General features: G+C 34.3%; 1 protein-coding gene across 1 annotated transcript in view; it reads right to left on the bottom strand.

The window, feature by feature from the left end:
* Positions 1-18071, bottom strand: part of VWC2L (von Willebrand factor C domain containing 2 like) — a 185253-nt gene that overhangs the window by 157136 nt on the left and 10046 nt on the right. The window contains exon 3 of the mRNA XM_056111820.1: positions 818-947. Coding sequence (XP_055967795.1) covers positions 818-947 — 130 coding nt within the window. The remainder of the gene's footprint in view (positions 1-817; positions 948-18071) is intronic.

Raw genomic sequence — 18071 nt, 5'->3', positions numbered from 1 at the left:
CATGAGCACTATTCATTGATAGAAGGATGTTTGGGTTTAATATTAGAATACTCTCAGCTTAATTAAGAGTTAGAACTACTTATTCAAGTAGGTGCTAATGCCAGGAGAAAGCAGAGAACAGTATAGAATTTCTCATTTATGGACTTTCACTTTCTTTTCTTCAAGGTCATCTTGGATTTGGATGATTTGCATTCTGAAGCCATTTGCATCTCTCTATTCCTTGAGGGACTCCAAAGAAACCCATAACCTTATCAACCAAGATTCCATATCTTGTGATTATTATTGAGAACAAGTTTCCACTGAATGAAAACCTAGAGTAAAAGCCCTACACATTCAACAATTTCTCACTTCACACACGTTCATTAGTAATCAAATAATTTAATTCTTTGATAATCTTAACTCTAAAGACTTATACTGTGAAAAGCAGAATACCTAGAACTTACCCTATTTCTCTTCTGGATAATTCACTACATAATGGGGTGAACAGCTTTAAAGCTTCCACAAAAGAAAGATTTCATCTGTGTAAAAAGATGATATTGTGTTCTTTTTGATATCCTCCTTATAAATCAACAATAAATAAAGGGATCATAAGAAAGTCAGCTTATAAGAGCTTTAATTCCCCAGATGGAAAGCTCTGTGATTCAACCACTGCAGGTTTATTTTCACTTTAAGGTGGAATAAGAAACATAAATCATCTCTGCCCATTTTGAAAAGCCACAGGCAGATCTAACAGGGCTCTTGCATTGACTGGTGTGAAGTGGTGAAAACTGTATTTTGTACTAACCCCTCTTTGAAAGCTAATACAGTGCGGTCTTACCATTTTTGCAGACAGGACAACATTGTTCTGGTTCATAGACTGGGTTGACACACTCAGGAACTGCGCAGTCTGCTACAACACAGTGAACTTCATTGCTGGGCTCACAGCGACACCATTCACATGGAGAGGGCTAGGAACAAATCTAAAATTAGCCCCTTTTCTCCTATAACTTAATGCTTGCACATTCATATGCTGTCAGAAGACAAAACATCAGTGTTTATATTGGCTTTACTGCATAACTTCATTTCCCCTGTGCATGTTCACGCGTCCCCAGGAAGGTAACCTATCAAAGTGGTTGCCGTTTGTGAGCGAGGTTGCTGGGAGCAACTACATGGTTGTTCCTATGTCTTACAATCCTAATTTCCATAGTAATATTTAGACTACTAACATGTCACTTCCCGATTTGGTTTGCACATGCCTCAATTATTCTGCCTTCCTTTGATAAAGAAGAATGATCCTGGGACATGTGAAATATGTGAAATAGGCTTTTGCCATTTGTTATTTTTCTTCCCAAGAAAGGAAGAGATCACCGAGAAATAAAAAACGGGACTAGGCATTTTTCCCCTTTAAAGAAAATCTTTTTCAAACTAACGTAATTTTAATGTGAATTTTCAAAGAAGACTTTAAAACATTCAGGTCTTGCCCTTTGAAAGATTTAGAGAATACCTTTTACCTCGCCTGTTTGCTTTTTACAAATAATCTAGTGTTGAAACCCACTATTTGAAAGTTAAAGTTTCTAAAAACAAAATGAAAAGGAATTTTTTTAGAGGGAAAACTATTTTTTTTTTCGTAGTACTTACCGACCATAATCAAATTTAGGGCTTTCTCTTTCCTTTCTACATATTGTCTATACCATAGCAGCAACTTCTTCTATCTTATAAGTGTTATTTAGCTCTCTGTCATTATGAAACTGAGATTTGGAATTCTGAAATTAAAAGCCATATCTCAGAAGTTATACAAATTATAGAAGTTGCCTGTGTGTAACTTCTTAGTTACATTGTATAACTTGGACCCCATCGACATCTCTAGTTAAGCCATTTAGTTCTAGAAACAACTGCATCTAATCCTTTGCCCCATTGCCCCAGTTTCTGCTTCTAGTTTATGTCAATTAAATTCCTCCATCTTTGTCTCAGCAGCTACTGTCCATGATCCTTGTGAGTTCTTGGCCCCTTCCTCCATTATAATTTGGGAAATGTAAGTGTTCTTTGACTCAAGTACTCTGTGGAGTTTAGGACCTTTCACATAATTAGTTTTTAAAATTTATTTAACATTTGCTTCCTGCCTGAGGAAGAGTAGTTTAGGTTCACTTAGTCATTTTACTTTCAAAATGAGAATTAATCATAGAATCTGCAGGAAAGTATTTTCATTTCCTAACATGGCCCATGTTTTTTTTTTTTTGAAGGACATGGTTGTTTATACTCTTTGCCATGTGGTGGTTTGTGTTTAATCATTTTAGATGTCTCAAGGGTTTGGAACTTCCTGAAACTCCCACGTGGAAAGAAAATCTTAGTAAATTAAGAATAAGATTTGGTACTATATATTATTTGTTGGAGGGAATTTTGAATTGTATGTTGCTCTCTCACTCCCCATAATAATAAGATATCCTTATTATTGCAAGCCCCATTAAGATATCCTAAATTTCCAAGCAAAAACAGTATCTGTCCCCTATTTCCTAGGTTTTTGCAAAGGACTTGGCTTGAATTTATTGTCATCAACACAAAGCAAAGGGAAGCTGCTAATATTCTATATTGCTGCAGACAGGGAGGTTGGGGGTAGGGTATTCCTGGTAATGAATGTTGGGGAAAAACAGTCTCTGAAACTTGAACCAGCCTGAGGGCGTGGAGTTCTTTGAGACAAAAAGATCCATCTCAAGAGCCTGGAAAGCCAATGAGCTCCAAAATTCTAGCCCCAAGTACTAAAGCACCTGGGAGAAGACAAGCATCACAAAAGTACCAAGCACAAATACAGCTACTGAACACAAGAATGGACCATTAGAATTTCAATGCTTTTCTCCAGGAAATGCCTCATGAGCAACTACTTATGAAAAAATTTGGGGCAAAGGCTGGTATGGAAAATATACTTAATCTTCTCCAAACCTGTACTTTCAGGCTTCTCCACTCTGGAGAAGTCTGTACTCTCTTTTGAGAGCTTATCTTAATGAACCTCCCCTTCTTTTCTGAGGAAAAAAAAAGGTAATGGACAGGAAAACCTTGTTAAGATCTAGGACTGATTTTCCTTTTCTACAAAAAGCAATTCCTTGCTCAAGCCTGAGTCCAAGGCTCCCTGAGATTTTGGGTAGCAGGGAACAACACAGAACAAGTGGACTTCAGGTGTGGCTTGACTGCTGTCTCCTAGCTGTTGGGTCTTGTAGGAGCCGATAGCAGACTCTTATCAGTCCTCAATTTCCCTAGTTGCTTCCAAGAATGTCAGATGTGTATAGAGAGAAAGGGGCAGATTTTCCTTTCCAGGCCCCTGCTTTCACCTCCCTACTTCATGTAAGTCACCCAGAGCACCCCATAATAATTTGCTTTTCTGTACCTGGATTGTTTTACCAGTTCCCTTTTTTTGTGTAAGAAGGTACTCGTCTGTGCAATTCTGATGGACTAATTCTGTCATTATAAATCTTGAAGTGACCCTGAATTTTCCAGTGCAGAATATTTACTTCAAAGTTTTAGAAAGATTTGTTGGGTGACTGCTGAAATTCTTTAAACAATATGTTTTTGCATGCTATTAGCTGTTGGATTTAATAATAAACATGATTACCTCTATCAATTTATTTTATATTTATTCTATGAGGGAAGATTTGTTATTATTTCCCTCTTATTGATGTGGAGGTAGGTTGAGAAAGAAACAAAAATTTAATGCCTGGGTTGTATAGGCAATTAACAGGCAGTGGTAGGATTTGACTCTAGACAGCTGCATGAGAATAAGAAATATTCTGCTGTTTATTCGGAACACAGTTATTTATTTTGCAATATTTTGTCATTTCTCCATGCAGGTCAGAGCTAAAGGATCAATCAACGAACTGAAGAGTTGATTTACAGAAGATGGGAAATTCCTGCTAAAAAAGAAACTCACTAAGTAGAGTGTTAAGTACGTAAAGAGGTCATCACAAGCCACAGAGCTTGTACAACTTTTGCAGATGTGAGTTAGTAGAAAATGTACAAAGGTAAAGTTAGGTTGTCAGAAGGCTTGTGCTCTTGGGGATTTTGGTGTTTTCAAACCCTGGAAAAATAGGACAAGCACTACCAGGTGATGTTTAAATAAAGACATTAGGTATATGTGTGCTTGGTTGGTGGGGGCTGACTGTGTTCACGCTGGAATCCTGAGAAATGCTCTAAAGAAGAGTTGAGAACACAGGGCTTAGTGATCAGAGTATACCTGATTTTCAAAGGGATTTTACGAACAAGAGGGAATAAGAAATATGTCAGAAAATAAACATTTTACCCTAGCCATCCATCCACAGCTTCTAATCCTTCCTTGAACCTGATTTTACTCATAAGCATTTTCTCTTCCTCTTCTTGATCCCAAATCGTGTCAGTCATGTTACTCCCTTGTTTATATTCATCAATTGTCTCCCCCCAAGTTTGTCTCTTTTTCATTTGTTTCTTCTCATTTCAAGCCTCCCTAAGTACCTCCCTTCCCATTCTAAACACTCAATCCATTTTAATCTATTGATCTCATGCAAAAGCCCCTTTCATTCTGGCCTTCTTCATCCTGGCTCTTTGCTTTCATATGCTCATCAGCTCAAAGCCAGTGGGCTTCTTTTTGCCTGCTGTCCCTGTTTTTCCCCAGCCTGTGTGATGTGACTTGGCTTAAGCAGCAAGAAGTTCCTAGATACAAATAAGTATTAAGTTGAGACTTAGAAAATCCATCCCACTTTACAGAATAAAGCTTTAAAAGGTTCAGTATAGTAAATAAACCTTTACATCTTAAGCACTGAAGTGGTTACAAATTTCCTTTTATTATTCTCTTCAATGTGAAAACCATAGATTCAGTCTGAAAATGTTCCTCTGAAACCAAAGATTAAACAATAAAGCTATCCTTGGAGGAACAGAGATGACTAGAGCAAATAATTGGGCAGGAGAAGTGGGAGGTATTAGGTGGGAAGCATTTTTCTTACTCTCTATTTTTTTTAAGAACCTGAAATTATGAATAGTCAGTACATGGCTTTTGTGACCTACAGATCTGGTAAGATGACTAAATGACATCACCCTAAAAGTTTACACAAGAAAAATTTTTTTAAGAAACTCATAGGAAAGTTTATTTCTATGAAAGACTTAGAAAACAAAGCATCATTCTTTATTGGTTGATTTGCATAAGTTTAAATTGAAATTGAGACTGAAGACAATTTTAAAATATATATTAGAAGATCTGAGTATATGTCTCTTATGAATCTGTAAAACTTAGTTTGAATATGGAACATGGATGTATAAGTAGAAGCAGTCAGTGTTTTTGATATGCACTTCTGCTATGCTGAATACATTTGCATGGCAAAGATAAATGATGACTAGCTGCCCTTTTAAAAGGGTTTTCCTAAAGTATAATTAATATTCACCTAATTATTAATAACTATTTATTATTCATAATTAATTAAATAAAAGGGGTATTTTTAACCTATTGATTTACATGATGAGAACTCAGTTTTCCTTCTTGGTATTAGAATAAAAAAACATGGCAGTACACATTGTTTTTAAAATGTTGATTTTGAAGACCTTGAAGATGAAGTGCTAATCCTCACCATTCTTATTTTTGGTTTCTTGGAGAATTAGAGGAAAGATACCTAAGTCCTAGAAATAATGGAACACATAATGTTTTTTAAAGGAGAAAAATAGCCTGAGAATGTGTAAATTAGATTATTAAAATAAAGGGATAACTACAGAAAAATTGTTATGTGTATTCTTTGTGAATTTTCAAAAAAAATGAGCCAGACCCAGTGATGTTCTGAACTCAGGGATTACTCCTGGTGGTGCTCAGGGGACCATATGGGGTGCCATGGATTGAAAACAGATCAGTGGTGTGCAAGGCATGTGCCCTACTTGCTGTACTATTGCTTTAGTCCTTCTTTATGAGAATTTGGAAACTAATGTGGTCATCATGAAGAATCAACATAGGGTTTAATTTGTATGCAGACTGATTGCATGAAATTTTCTATATATGCATAGAAACTGCACCTTTATTTTGTATTAGAGTTACTTATACATTCCTTCAGAAAACTGGGACATATGGGTGATATTACAATACGTACCTTGGCATTTTTATTGATGTGGTGGTGATTACTGATATCATTCATAGAGTTTCAGGAGAAAATAGTCACCACCTGCTAGACTTGTTATACATATTGAGAATATTATAATATTCTGGGCTGGAGCGATAGCACAGGGGTAGGGCATTTGCCTTGCATGTAGCCAACATGGCCAACCTGAGTTTGATTCCTCCGCCCCTCTTGGAGAGCCTGGCAAGCTACCAAGAGTATCTCACCTGCACGGCAGAGCCTGGAAAGCTACCCGTGATGTATTCAATATGCCAAACATAGTAACAAGTCTCACGAAGGAGACGTTACTGGGCCCTCTCGAGCAAATCGATGAACAACAGGAGGACCGTGACCAATAATATTCTAAAAGGTAAAGGTAAAGGCCCTCCCGTTGATCGTCAATTTGCTCGAGTGGGCCCAGTAACGTCTCCATTGGAGACTTTGTTGTTACTGTGTCTGGCATATCGAATACTCTCGGTAGCTTGCCGGGCTCTCCGAGAGGGGCAGGGTGGTGGTGCATGGCCGTTCTTAGTTGGTGGAGCGATTTGTCTGGTTAATATTCTAACGTAATTTTATAAAATTTAATATGAAAATATTCTTGAAAATTGAGGAACCTCAAGATAATTTTTAAAATTCCTACAGTTGATTTGAACTAATTGTGGTTTTGTAGTTAAAAGCAAGTTATCTTCATAATAAATGAAGTTTCCTTTTGCTTTTTTGGTTGTTTGGGCCATACCTGGCAGTGCTCAGGGCTTTCCCTTGGCTCTGTGCTCAGGGAACACTGTTGGAAGTGCTAAGGAGACCATACTGCTGCTGGGAATTACATCCAGTTGGCCACATGAAAGATAAATAGGTTACCTGCTTTGCTATCAGTATCCCCAAATGTAGAGGTTCTTTTTATGGGGCGGGGGAGATTCTGAGGGTGTCATGAATAAATTATTTGGAACTCATTATTATGAGTAAACTCATTTATGAAGTACCATTTTAAATTCATAATATTTAATGTGTAGATCATGAGACAAGTTAATATTCAAGCACTTCACTGGCTAGTCTATCTAGTAGATGATTATAGATGTTCATTACACAAGTAAATAACATGATTTAGCACAAAAACCCAGGTAAGGGATTTGCTAAAAGGTCTGAGAAAAGCTAGTTCTATTTTATATAATGCATGTCAAGTTTAATGATTGTTTTTTATATAAAATGATTTGAATATTGTATATTATAAAATAATTTTGTAGAATGAGTCTTAATTGGGGCTGGAGCGATAACACAGTGGGTAGGGCATTTGCCTTACACACAGCCGACCTGGGTTTGATGCCCAGCATCCCATATGGTCCCTCAATCACCGCCAGGAGTAATTCCTAAGTGCAGAGCCAGGAGTAACCCCTGAGCATCGCTGGGTGTGACCCAAAAAGCAAAATAAATAAAAAACAAATAAAAACCATAATGAGTCTTGATTTAAATGTATATTTTCCTAAGTGTGTATTAGATGGATAAATAATGTACATCCCAAACATTCTGAGAAACAAAACTTGATTCCCTAGAAATAATATTGTGTCTACTGTTGACAGCTAAGGATGATACACAGACAGATGTGATATATGCTAACAATCAGGTTTTAATACAATGACATCACAATGACTTTTTTTCTAATTTTGGTTTGGGGGTATTATGTGGTACTCCATTTCTTTGGTAATAGAGAAAAAAACATCAAAGAGAATGTAGATCAGATTGCTTCTCCAAAAACTTCCCATTAAACAACTATTTAAAATCTGATCTCTACAAAGGAAAAGATACGGCTTTAAGAAGCACTCTTCTTTGAGAGATAATTTATGGCATAAATTTCATCACTTTATGGAACAAATCTCATTACTTTCAAATTGCATGAGAAATTTGGAAGACTCTATTTCAAAGTTGCTGATGCCTGTCAGGAATCTCACTGTTCACTTCATTAAAACATACATTAGATTACAGAGTACAAGAGTATTTAGCATCCTTTGCCACGCCTATAGCCAGTAATTTGCATGTAGCAGATGTCAACTAATAACCAACTAATCCAGTGGGTTTTGACCAACATTTATAGTCATCTAAGAAAATACCCCTGTGTCACTATGTGTCTTTTGTCTAATGGGATTATGGTGACCTCTTCAGTCAACAGTCATACTGATTGGAGCAAATTTTAAAAACTTGAATATTAGCAAATTATGGACATAGAATTAAAATTCCATAATAATTTTAATACTGCTGAAACAAACAACATTGGGGCCCAAGTGATAGTATAGCAGGAAGGGTGATTGCCTTGCATAGGTTTGATCCCTGGCATCCTATAATGGTCCCACAAGGCTGCCAGGAGGAATTCCTAAATGTAGAGTCAGGAGTAACCTCTGAAACTTTGTTCGGTATGGGTGCTCCATCAACACAAACAAATCAAAACAAAAATCTACTTCATGATTTTTGAAACTACAATTAAGTCATTGCAAAGAGTACATATAGCTTTGGCTATGGAGACATAATAAACTTGTTAAGTAATAAACTATGATTCGAAATAAGATATTAGATATTTATTCAATATATCCACCAAATGTGTAATAAATGCAAAATATTACCATAATCTATAAGAAGATAAACTATATAAAAAAGCAATGTATAAGGAACTATGATATTTTTAAAATATATTTTGATTTTTATTTATTTGCTTCTGTTGTCGCGTTGGGGACACCCTGACTGTGCTAAAATCTTCCTTTGGGTCTTTGCTCAGAGATCACGTCTAGAATCTTAGGTGCTCAGAATGGAAGCTAGGTCAACTGTGTGAAAGGCCATCACCCTCCCCACTATACTTCCTCTCCACCTCCTGTGTTTTTATTTTCAGAAACAAAATTTTTAGTGGCTAGAGAAAGAGTATGGGAGGTAAGGTCATTTCTTTGCTGATCCTGAATCACATCTCCAGCACCACATACCGTCCTCTGAATACTATAAGGGGTCACTCCTGAGCACAGAACCAGAAATAGTTCCTGATCACCACGGGGTGTGACCCCAAAACCCAGAAAAAAATTTTAGTAAGAATGACTGATGATACTATTATAATAGAGGTCATACATTTTTATTGTATATATTTCAATTATATTTCTATTTACAGTGAACTGATATAAAATATGAGAATGTAATAAGACCATCAACAGAACATCTAATTATCAAGTACAAAATATTCTTTCCTGAGAATTCATCATTACATTTATAAAATAACTGACTATATGTGGTCACAATAATACTGATATTTACTTTTTCCTGAAAACATTTTTATTTCTCTCAAAGCATTTATTTAAATATATTTGGAATAAATATACATGACAGGTGGCTCTACAATTATATACTGTTTATTCTATTAAACTAATGGTATATAAAATCAACATTCTTGAAAAGTTTTCAAGGAATCTCCTCACAATAAAAATATAGATTTTTCTGAAATATGAATAATAGCATATGAAAGTAAAATACATGATGATTTGGGCAAAACAACCTTTCTCTATATGAAATCACACACATGATTTTTAAGTAGACAAATTATGCTAAGGAAATATCAAACTATGTTAAGGAAATATCAGGGTGTTTAAAAGAAATGGGAAGAAATGTTATTTTAATTTCTCTTCTACAAGAGTCTGGAAGTATAGAATCCATACTAATGAGAAAAGCTAGAGCATTCAAGATAAGATTTTGATGAACTACCATACCTATACTTGTGAAATAACCTAGAAAAGCAAAAACCTTTATTCTTTCTCCAGTAAGCTTCATTGTCAATTGGCTTTCATATGATAAAAGTTCTTGACAAAAAACTAATTATTTTGAGCAGAAGCATTATATCTTCATGCTGAGGCATGAAAAATTTGCTAATGACCCCTAAGATGAGATTGCTGCTATTATTTTATCTTATGTATTTTTAAAAATTATTATTTGCTTTTGGGTCACATCTGGTTCTGTGCTCAGGGAGCACTTATGGCACATTGGGTGCTGTGGATATACCCACTGCGCACAAAGCAAACACCTTAACCCCTGCACTACTATTCTGCCATTCTTTTTGTCAGTGTATAAAGTTAGTTGTCTACAATCAGGGCCCTGTCTGAATATCAAAGATATCACCATCAGAATCTTAGAATCTGAAAGAATCATGTAAGAGATAAGACCAGTTCTATTCCCCAGAATCAGGAAACATGGAAAGAACATGATAACAGAAAGCGACATTATTACTAAGTTTGGTGGCACAAGATGACACAAGATGACACTGAATTCAGGTTTTTTCAGGAAGGAGATGTTAAAGATTCAAGACAACCAAATCCAGGTGTGTTGGGAGTGTCAATCAGTTTACTTCTTAATAAGCTTCTCTCTCCTAGAGAAATCTGGGACACATTTTTCTAAAATTGAAACATCTTTTTCATTTTTCCTTTTGCTGGGAACATTGTACTTTTATGGGTTATAATTAGAGAATGATTAAAAATTAATAAAATGAGTTGCTTTGTAAAGACTAATATCAAAATACATTGATTTTAAATTTTAAGTCCCAACAGCAATTTCTTGCTGAATTTAATACTTCATTATTTGATGCCTAATTCATTGCTTACCTCATTCCACAAAAATATATTGAGATAGCTTATGGGCTTTAATACGAATATATGTTTTAATAAAAAATAATGTGACTGAGTAATTTCTTGATAAGTCTGTCTTTGCTCTCCTAACTTTTGTGTAAGACACAGCAGAAGTAAACACAGTTGTGCAGCCATGTATGTAAATCACCAGTATTGTTACTCTTGGAGTTCAGCAATCTGATTATGTGGAATAAGCACTCTGGGAAACAAAAGTCCAGCCATCAAATCCTGTTGCATCTATCATTTTGGTCAAGGAACTTAACCCACTTAAACAGGGTTTTCTCATTTATGTGAAAAATAACTGCCATTGTCATCACAACTTTTAAACAGACCAATTTTTTGTTCTTAGCCCACTTACAATGTCTGTTTGTTTTTCAAATAGTAACTGAAAAATATAATCTATATTTATCATAGAAATAAAATATAATGCATACTGACATCAATATTTTATCAAGTTATGATATAATAATTTATTATGATCTATTTTTGCAAGGAATTTTTAAAAATTTCTTTTTATTGTTTTTTTAAAATTTTGTTTGGGGGCCATACCTGGCAATGCCCCAGCTTACTCCTGACTTTATGCTCAGGAATTACTCTTGGCGGTACTTGGAGGACCATATGGGATGCAAAGATTGAACCTAGGTCTGTCACATGCAAGGCAAATGCCTTACCTACTATTGCTCCAGCCCCCATTTTTTAAAATGCTGACAGTCATATTTGTATTCTTATGATGGCTATAATGAAATGACAATGGACAATATTTTAGGTTATCTCTTATTAATGGAGATGAACTTCTATTTTAAATCAGGGTTGTGCCAAAAATAAATTTTTAACAAGGTAAATTAGCTCACATTTTCAGATTCTTAAGTGTTTTCTAGTTTCAAGACTAATGTTCTAGATTCTCATTAAAAGCAAAGTTTTGATTGCCTTTTCTTTCTTTCTCATTAATCCTTTTAAGTCTCCCTAATTTTTTTCAGAATTTATTTTTAATAATAGGTAAAATTAAAGTAAGACTGTATAATATTAAGTCACTTCCTTTAAAAATCTGGAAAAGCAATAAAATACACCGAGGAAGTAAATGGAGTTTCTGTAACTATAGTTTTTCTTTCCCTTGAAAGAAAATTAGTTTGGTGATTACTGGATGTTTTAATGACTATGTTATGTCTAAAAATGAAAAATAATATCAAGGTCAGATATTTTTTGTTGTGGATGTTTCATTTTTTACCAGTATTATGTGAAATTAGAAAAAGTATCCTCCAATATGTGTAAAAATATCCTTGATCAATCTCCATTGTTGTCTGAGGTAATTTCTGAAATGCTTAAAGATTTACCTTTGTATATTTTTATGTCTGTTTGACTTTCTTGAATGACAAAAGTTATCTTATAAAACAAGGAGCAGAGAAGGAAATATTGTTATGTTAACAGCATACCACATATCCATCAGAAATATATGAACTTAATATGAAATATTTCAGTTAAAATTGATTACCTAGTGAAGAACAGACAGGACACATATATCACGAACTAAAACAAGCAACAAAAAACAAAACCTTTACTTTTTTCCATAACGTTCAGAACGAACTTGAATTTGTTAAAGCCAATCAAGTATAGTGGAGATAGCAGGAGAGTTAGAGTCAGAATTCTTTATAATTTTTTTTCTACTACCAAGGATGGGACCTGGGACCATATTCATACAAAGCAGGTGTTTGCTGAACTACACTCTGGGGTTCTGAAGCTTTCCTTCTCAATTGAAAGAAGAGAATGGAGACACTTCAGAATTAAATGAGTAAATAAAGGAATGCAAATGCAAAATATGTCATAAAGTTGCCAACTGTTATTTGAATTTGCTACAGATCCACTGGACTTACTTCTTTGATCCCAAGCCCTTTTGCTGGACTTCGATCCATGTCCTTTAGTCCGTCACTCCTGTTGGGAGCTAACCCCGTACTCCCCTCTTACTCTTTTCTCTCATCTTTTGGGAAACTTTATGGCCTGTGTTCTGACCACTTACATTAACTTGCTTTGTGATTGATTCTGACAATTTGTCATTTGGGTCTTAAAACCTTCAATGCATCAAAGATCCCACACTTAAGGATATTTCAGTCCTTCCTTAGTATATTTCAGTTCATTAATGACTCTTTTCTTCATATGAGTTTCTAGAATAGTTTTCTCAAGCCACCTGCTACTAGTGGCACCTATATTATTCTTTTTAGTATATTGGGATAACTTCAAGATTAGATTTATACCTTGTTTATTTAGGTATAAGATGTTTCATTTGTGGAATAAAACCTTTTATTTGTAGACATTTAGGACATTTGGAATCAACTATTGATTATATTTGTTGACTTAAAAAGCTATAATAATGGAATGAATACCTAAGAAGACAGAATGCATATTTTCACTTGAAATAGTTATATTTTATGCTATTTAATTATATACTATTAAAATGCCTATGCTATTCAAAGCTAATACATGGTATATTAAAACAATAAAAATACAAGCCAGAGAGATAGTACAGCAGATAAAACACCTGCCTTGCATGCAGCTGACCCAGGTTTGATCCTTAGCACCAAATGTATGCTCCTCCAAGCATTATTAGTAATAAACTATGAGTTCAGAATAAGAAAAACATCCTGAGAACTACTAGATGTGACTCCCAAGCAAAAAAAAAAAAGAAAAATTACCAACTTTGCTTATGTGTTTTGTCTTAGAATTCTCAGTAAGCGGAAAGTCATTAAGCTATCAAAGCTTGGAGACAAGTGTGTAAAGAGATGTGATTTAACATGATTGCTTCAGAAATGCAGGTTAGAATGATTTGGTGACAGCATGATTAAAGTAGAAAGGGCAGAATTACATGACCATGGATCATGGGTTTGCAAACATTTTTATAGTGTTATAGAGTAGATATTTGACAATGGTGGGCCGTAAGACCTCTGGAACAACTGCTTACCTCTGTATGATAGCTTAAAGTCCCCATAGACAATGTGTAAATGAATGAAGCCTGGTATTTTACCCTTTAAACTCTATTTATAAAAATAAAAAGAGGATAGAATTTGTCTCAGGGATTATGTTTTGATGAACCCTGCCTCAGATTTTTAAATTTTTGGTTATAGGTAATTAATTTTATCATTATTATTTTGAATGTTGCCTTTAAGAGAATTTTAAAAAAGAATCAAATAGTGAAAATAAGCTAAGATAAATATATATTTATAACTCACTACTTAATAGTGAAATTAAGAGTTTTAAGTGTTTTAGATCATTAGGAAAATATTTCTAAATTGTGTTTCATCGAGGTCTATAAATGTAAAGGTGTTAATGCATGCTTCGAGAAAGAAATTCTGCTGTAACATAAGTTTGTGAAATACTAGATTAAAAGCAATTTAGTAATCACTGTCATTGTCACTGTCCTCCCGTTGTTCATCGATTTGCTCAAGCGGGCCTAATAACATTGTGAGACTTGTTACTTTGTTTGGCATATCGAATATGTCAGGAGTAGCTTGCCAGGCTTTGCCGTGTGGGTGAGATACTCTCGGTAGCTTGCTGGGCTCTCCAAGAGGGGCAGAGGAATTGAACTCAGGTTGACCATGTCGGTAACATGCAAGGCAAACACCCTACCTGCTGTGCTATTGCTCTAGCCCAATTTAGTAATAATAGTAAAAATATTAACAATCTTTATGTTGTGTCAATTAACTTCACTATTTATCTCTATTTTAGGGCTACAAATCCTAGGGCATAGAGAGGTAAAGTAATGCATGTTTTAGATAGCTGGATGGTAAAGGGAGAGTTGACTTTAAAATCCAGTGTTGTATTCTTACTGAGATTTTTAATTAATCAACTATGCATATGGATTCTCAATCCTTTTAAAATAATCATATTCTGTCAGTATATAATATGTACTATATATCTCCAAAAGACATTAAAAGAATGCATCATTTCTCAGATTTGCTTGACTATAAAAAGGAGCTGGAATCCCTTACTCAGAATCCCGAAGGATGGCACTGTTTCTAGAAAAGAATCTAGAAAAGGCTAAGTAGGGCAACAATTTTCAAACACAGCTGATCATTTTAATATTATGGAAAACTTTAGAAACTTAGATATTTAAATAGAAATTGCAAAGAAAGAGGTCAAGGAATGTGAATTTTTGCAACCCAGCCCACCTTAGATAATAATACAAATAGTATAGCATTATGAGAAAGTCCTTCATTCTAAGAGCATGGGATTAAAGGTCATTTGGCACACTCCATGAGTTTGACGTGCTCCAGTCTTGCCATTTCGAGTGAGGTTGGAATTTTTCGAGTTAAAAAGTTAAGAACACGGCTCCTTAGTTGTTAAATTCACCAAATATGTAGCAAGAATAATGTAGCTTCTTTGTTATATCTGTCTCTGTGAAAATTATAGTGCTTAACATATTTTTATTTTGGCTTATATTGTCTGCTTTACTTATGGTTTTTTAGACAATGGATACTGCCTCCTATTTTAAACCAAGGCTTTAAAACTTGGTTTCTTTTGCATATTGTACCCAATATTTGTTAAAAACTGATTTTAGATATGCCAATATTTTATTCTTGTAAGCTTATAACTCTTGGTTGTCATGGTGATAGTTTGATATCACATTTTTATAGACAATTTACTGAAATTAATCTTTGCATGCAATATATTGGAAAGAAAAAGAAGGTGCAAATGCACAACATTTTCCTATTACTACCTGAAAATAGTAAAATGTAGAAAAATGATATTGAAAAGCAATATATTAATATTGCCTTTGAAAAAAATGGATATATTATTGAGTTGTTCTCATTAAGTCCCTTTGGCTTTTATTTTAATATCTTTAAAATAAGGGAGTTCTATAAAATAGTTTCAAAATATACCCAGAGTTCAAACTTTTAAAAATAGGAAGGACTTAGACTAAAACAGAAGAAAAAGCACAATAAAACATAATTCTTATCTTTATAAAGTAAGGATTTATATAGTATTCAGTTTCAGTAATTAAATTTGGGGTAGGTGAGCATTGAGGCCATACCTAGTGGTGCTTTGGGCTTACTTCTGGCTTTGCATTTAGAAATCACTCCTGGAAAGACTCAGGAGACCATATGGGGTGCCTGGAATCAAATCCACTCATCCTTCTGCATAGCAAGTGTTCTATCCTCTATATTATCTCTCCAGTACCCTAGATACTAGTAATTCAATGATAAGAATCCTAAAAATTAACAACTGAAGTGAAATAGCAATGTTTTGAAGCAAATTGATTTCAAAAATATCAACCAAGTATATTAACTAAAGACACTTTTGAGGTTATAATTTTAGTTATAAATTGATATGTAGGACTGTAATTTTTAAATTCCCAAGAATCCATAAGACATAAATTAGTACATTATTGCATCAATTCAAATGTAGAAATGTTAGAAGTATTTTTATTCATGGATATATGACATACTAAAGTGAAAATTAAGAGGTATGTTCAGTGCACCTTTATCCAATTTAGACATTATGCAGCAATAAAATAATGTCCTTTGAAAACTTTCTCAGAAGAGGAATTATTTTTATTATCACTTTAATACTTTATTAACTCTTTTCCTGATGTCATTAAGTTATTACAAATATGATTTTACTGTGATACACTATCCTATGAACTACAGGCAAGACAATCAACAATGGAGGTATGTCAAACCGAAATTGCTGATGCCAATCAGTACCTATGACAAAAGTCCAAAGTGCAGTTTTGAAAATAAGGCAATCCCTAATTAATAATGTGTAAGGAAGATCTTCTGTATAAGGAAATCCACTAATCATTTAAAACTATCATTAGTTATTTGTTGCAATTTACTCCTTGAAAGTCTAGAATAACTTAAGAACAATATATATATATGCATATATATTAATTGTAAAAAATACCTTCAGTTGGGTGATTGCTGAGCTCATGGCTTACTTGGGTTTAGTACTTGACACTCCATATGGCCCCCTAAGCCAGCTCACGAGTGTTCCCTGAGTATAGAACTAGGAATAAGACCTGAGTAATGTTGAGTGTGCCCTATCTCCAAATAAACACATTTCTAACATAACCTTGAACAATTGGAGGTAATTTTTGAGAGCAAGACTCCCATGTCCCTTTCTAGTTTCATCTTCTTACTCCAGTGGATATTCAGTCAAGAAAGGACAGCAATGTCTTTCCACGGCTGAAGGCTGACCTCAAATCTGAGTAGTCACAAACAGTGACAAGCTCTGCAAATCTTCGCTGTGGCTGCAAATAAAACACCAAACATCCCTTGTGCAGGGGGCACAGAAGTCCAGTCACAAATCTCTGTAGTCAAACTTATCACCATTAACAACAGCAGCATCTTGCAGAAGGAAAAGCAGCAATAAATATTGGTGGGTGAGTATGAAAAACTACTCCTACATACGACTATCCAAAGGGCTAAGCCATCAATTCTCTTCAAATTTAAAGCAAGAGATGATTTCTTACTATAATAGACTAGTTCATACCTTTAAGAGTTAACTAGAAAGTTTTTATTATTAAAATTGAATGAAAAGGATCACTTCCCATAATCACTGGAGCTCTAAAATTTTTTTAAAGAATCTGATCTATTATCCATATCTAGTATAGTTTTATAAAATTAAAAATGTCACTACATAGTATAGTATAAAATATTGAGACAATTCTGAGGAACTTCATAAATTTTGCTTTTAAGAGAATTGAACTAAGGTCTCTGAAATTGAGAAGAGATTGTACAAATGCAAAGTTTCTAGTTATTTACAAAAATGTGAATTTCCCAATGAAACTATCACTTTGAATTGAATGCCTAGGTAGAGCTAGTCCTCGGCGAGCAACCAGTCATGATTATTAATGTTCCTTAATCTATTATTTAGTAGAAATTTGGGAGAAGAAGCTAGTCCAGAATTTTCTCAAAATTTGCTGCCATAATTAAAAATACATAGTCTATGAAGAAGAAACTGTTTCACAGCATCAACGATGGCGGAACAGGTATTCCAACTTCATAGCAAAGTTCTTTGTTGTATAAAATTAATCTTTGCTAGGACTACTTCTGGATGACATCCCAGAAATGCCCCTGATATCTCATTAACCATTTACTATGAAGTCATAAATCTACTTTTTGCAAAAATAATAACAGAATGTAAATCTAGCTATATTCCCCAAATTCACCAATTTCTTTGTTATTATGATACAATTTTACATCTTCAAAAAGAGATGCATTCTGTAACTTTTGCCTAGTATAAGCACTTTGGTTTTTTGTGCCTTTCTAGAAACTTGTACAAATGCAGGTACAGTGCGGTGCCATGAAGAGTTTCCTGCAAGGTGTTTACTAAGTTTCTTCAAGCCAGATTTACAGCCTCCATTTTTTTT

This window comes from Sorex fumeus, unplaced genomic scaffold (assembly GCF_029834395.1).
Source record: "Sorex fumeus unplaced genomic scaffold, SorFum_2.1 ptg000014l, whole genome shotgun sequence".
Classification (NCBI taxonomy): Eukaryota; Metazoa; Chordata; class Mammalia; order Eulipotyphla; family Soricidae; genus Sorex; species Sorex fumeus.
Note: the sequence above shows the minus strand (reverse complement) of the source record. Positions and strands in the feature narration are given on the sequence as shown.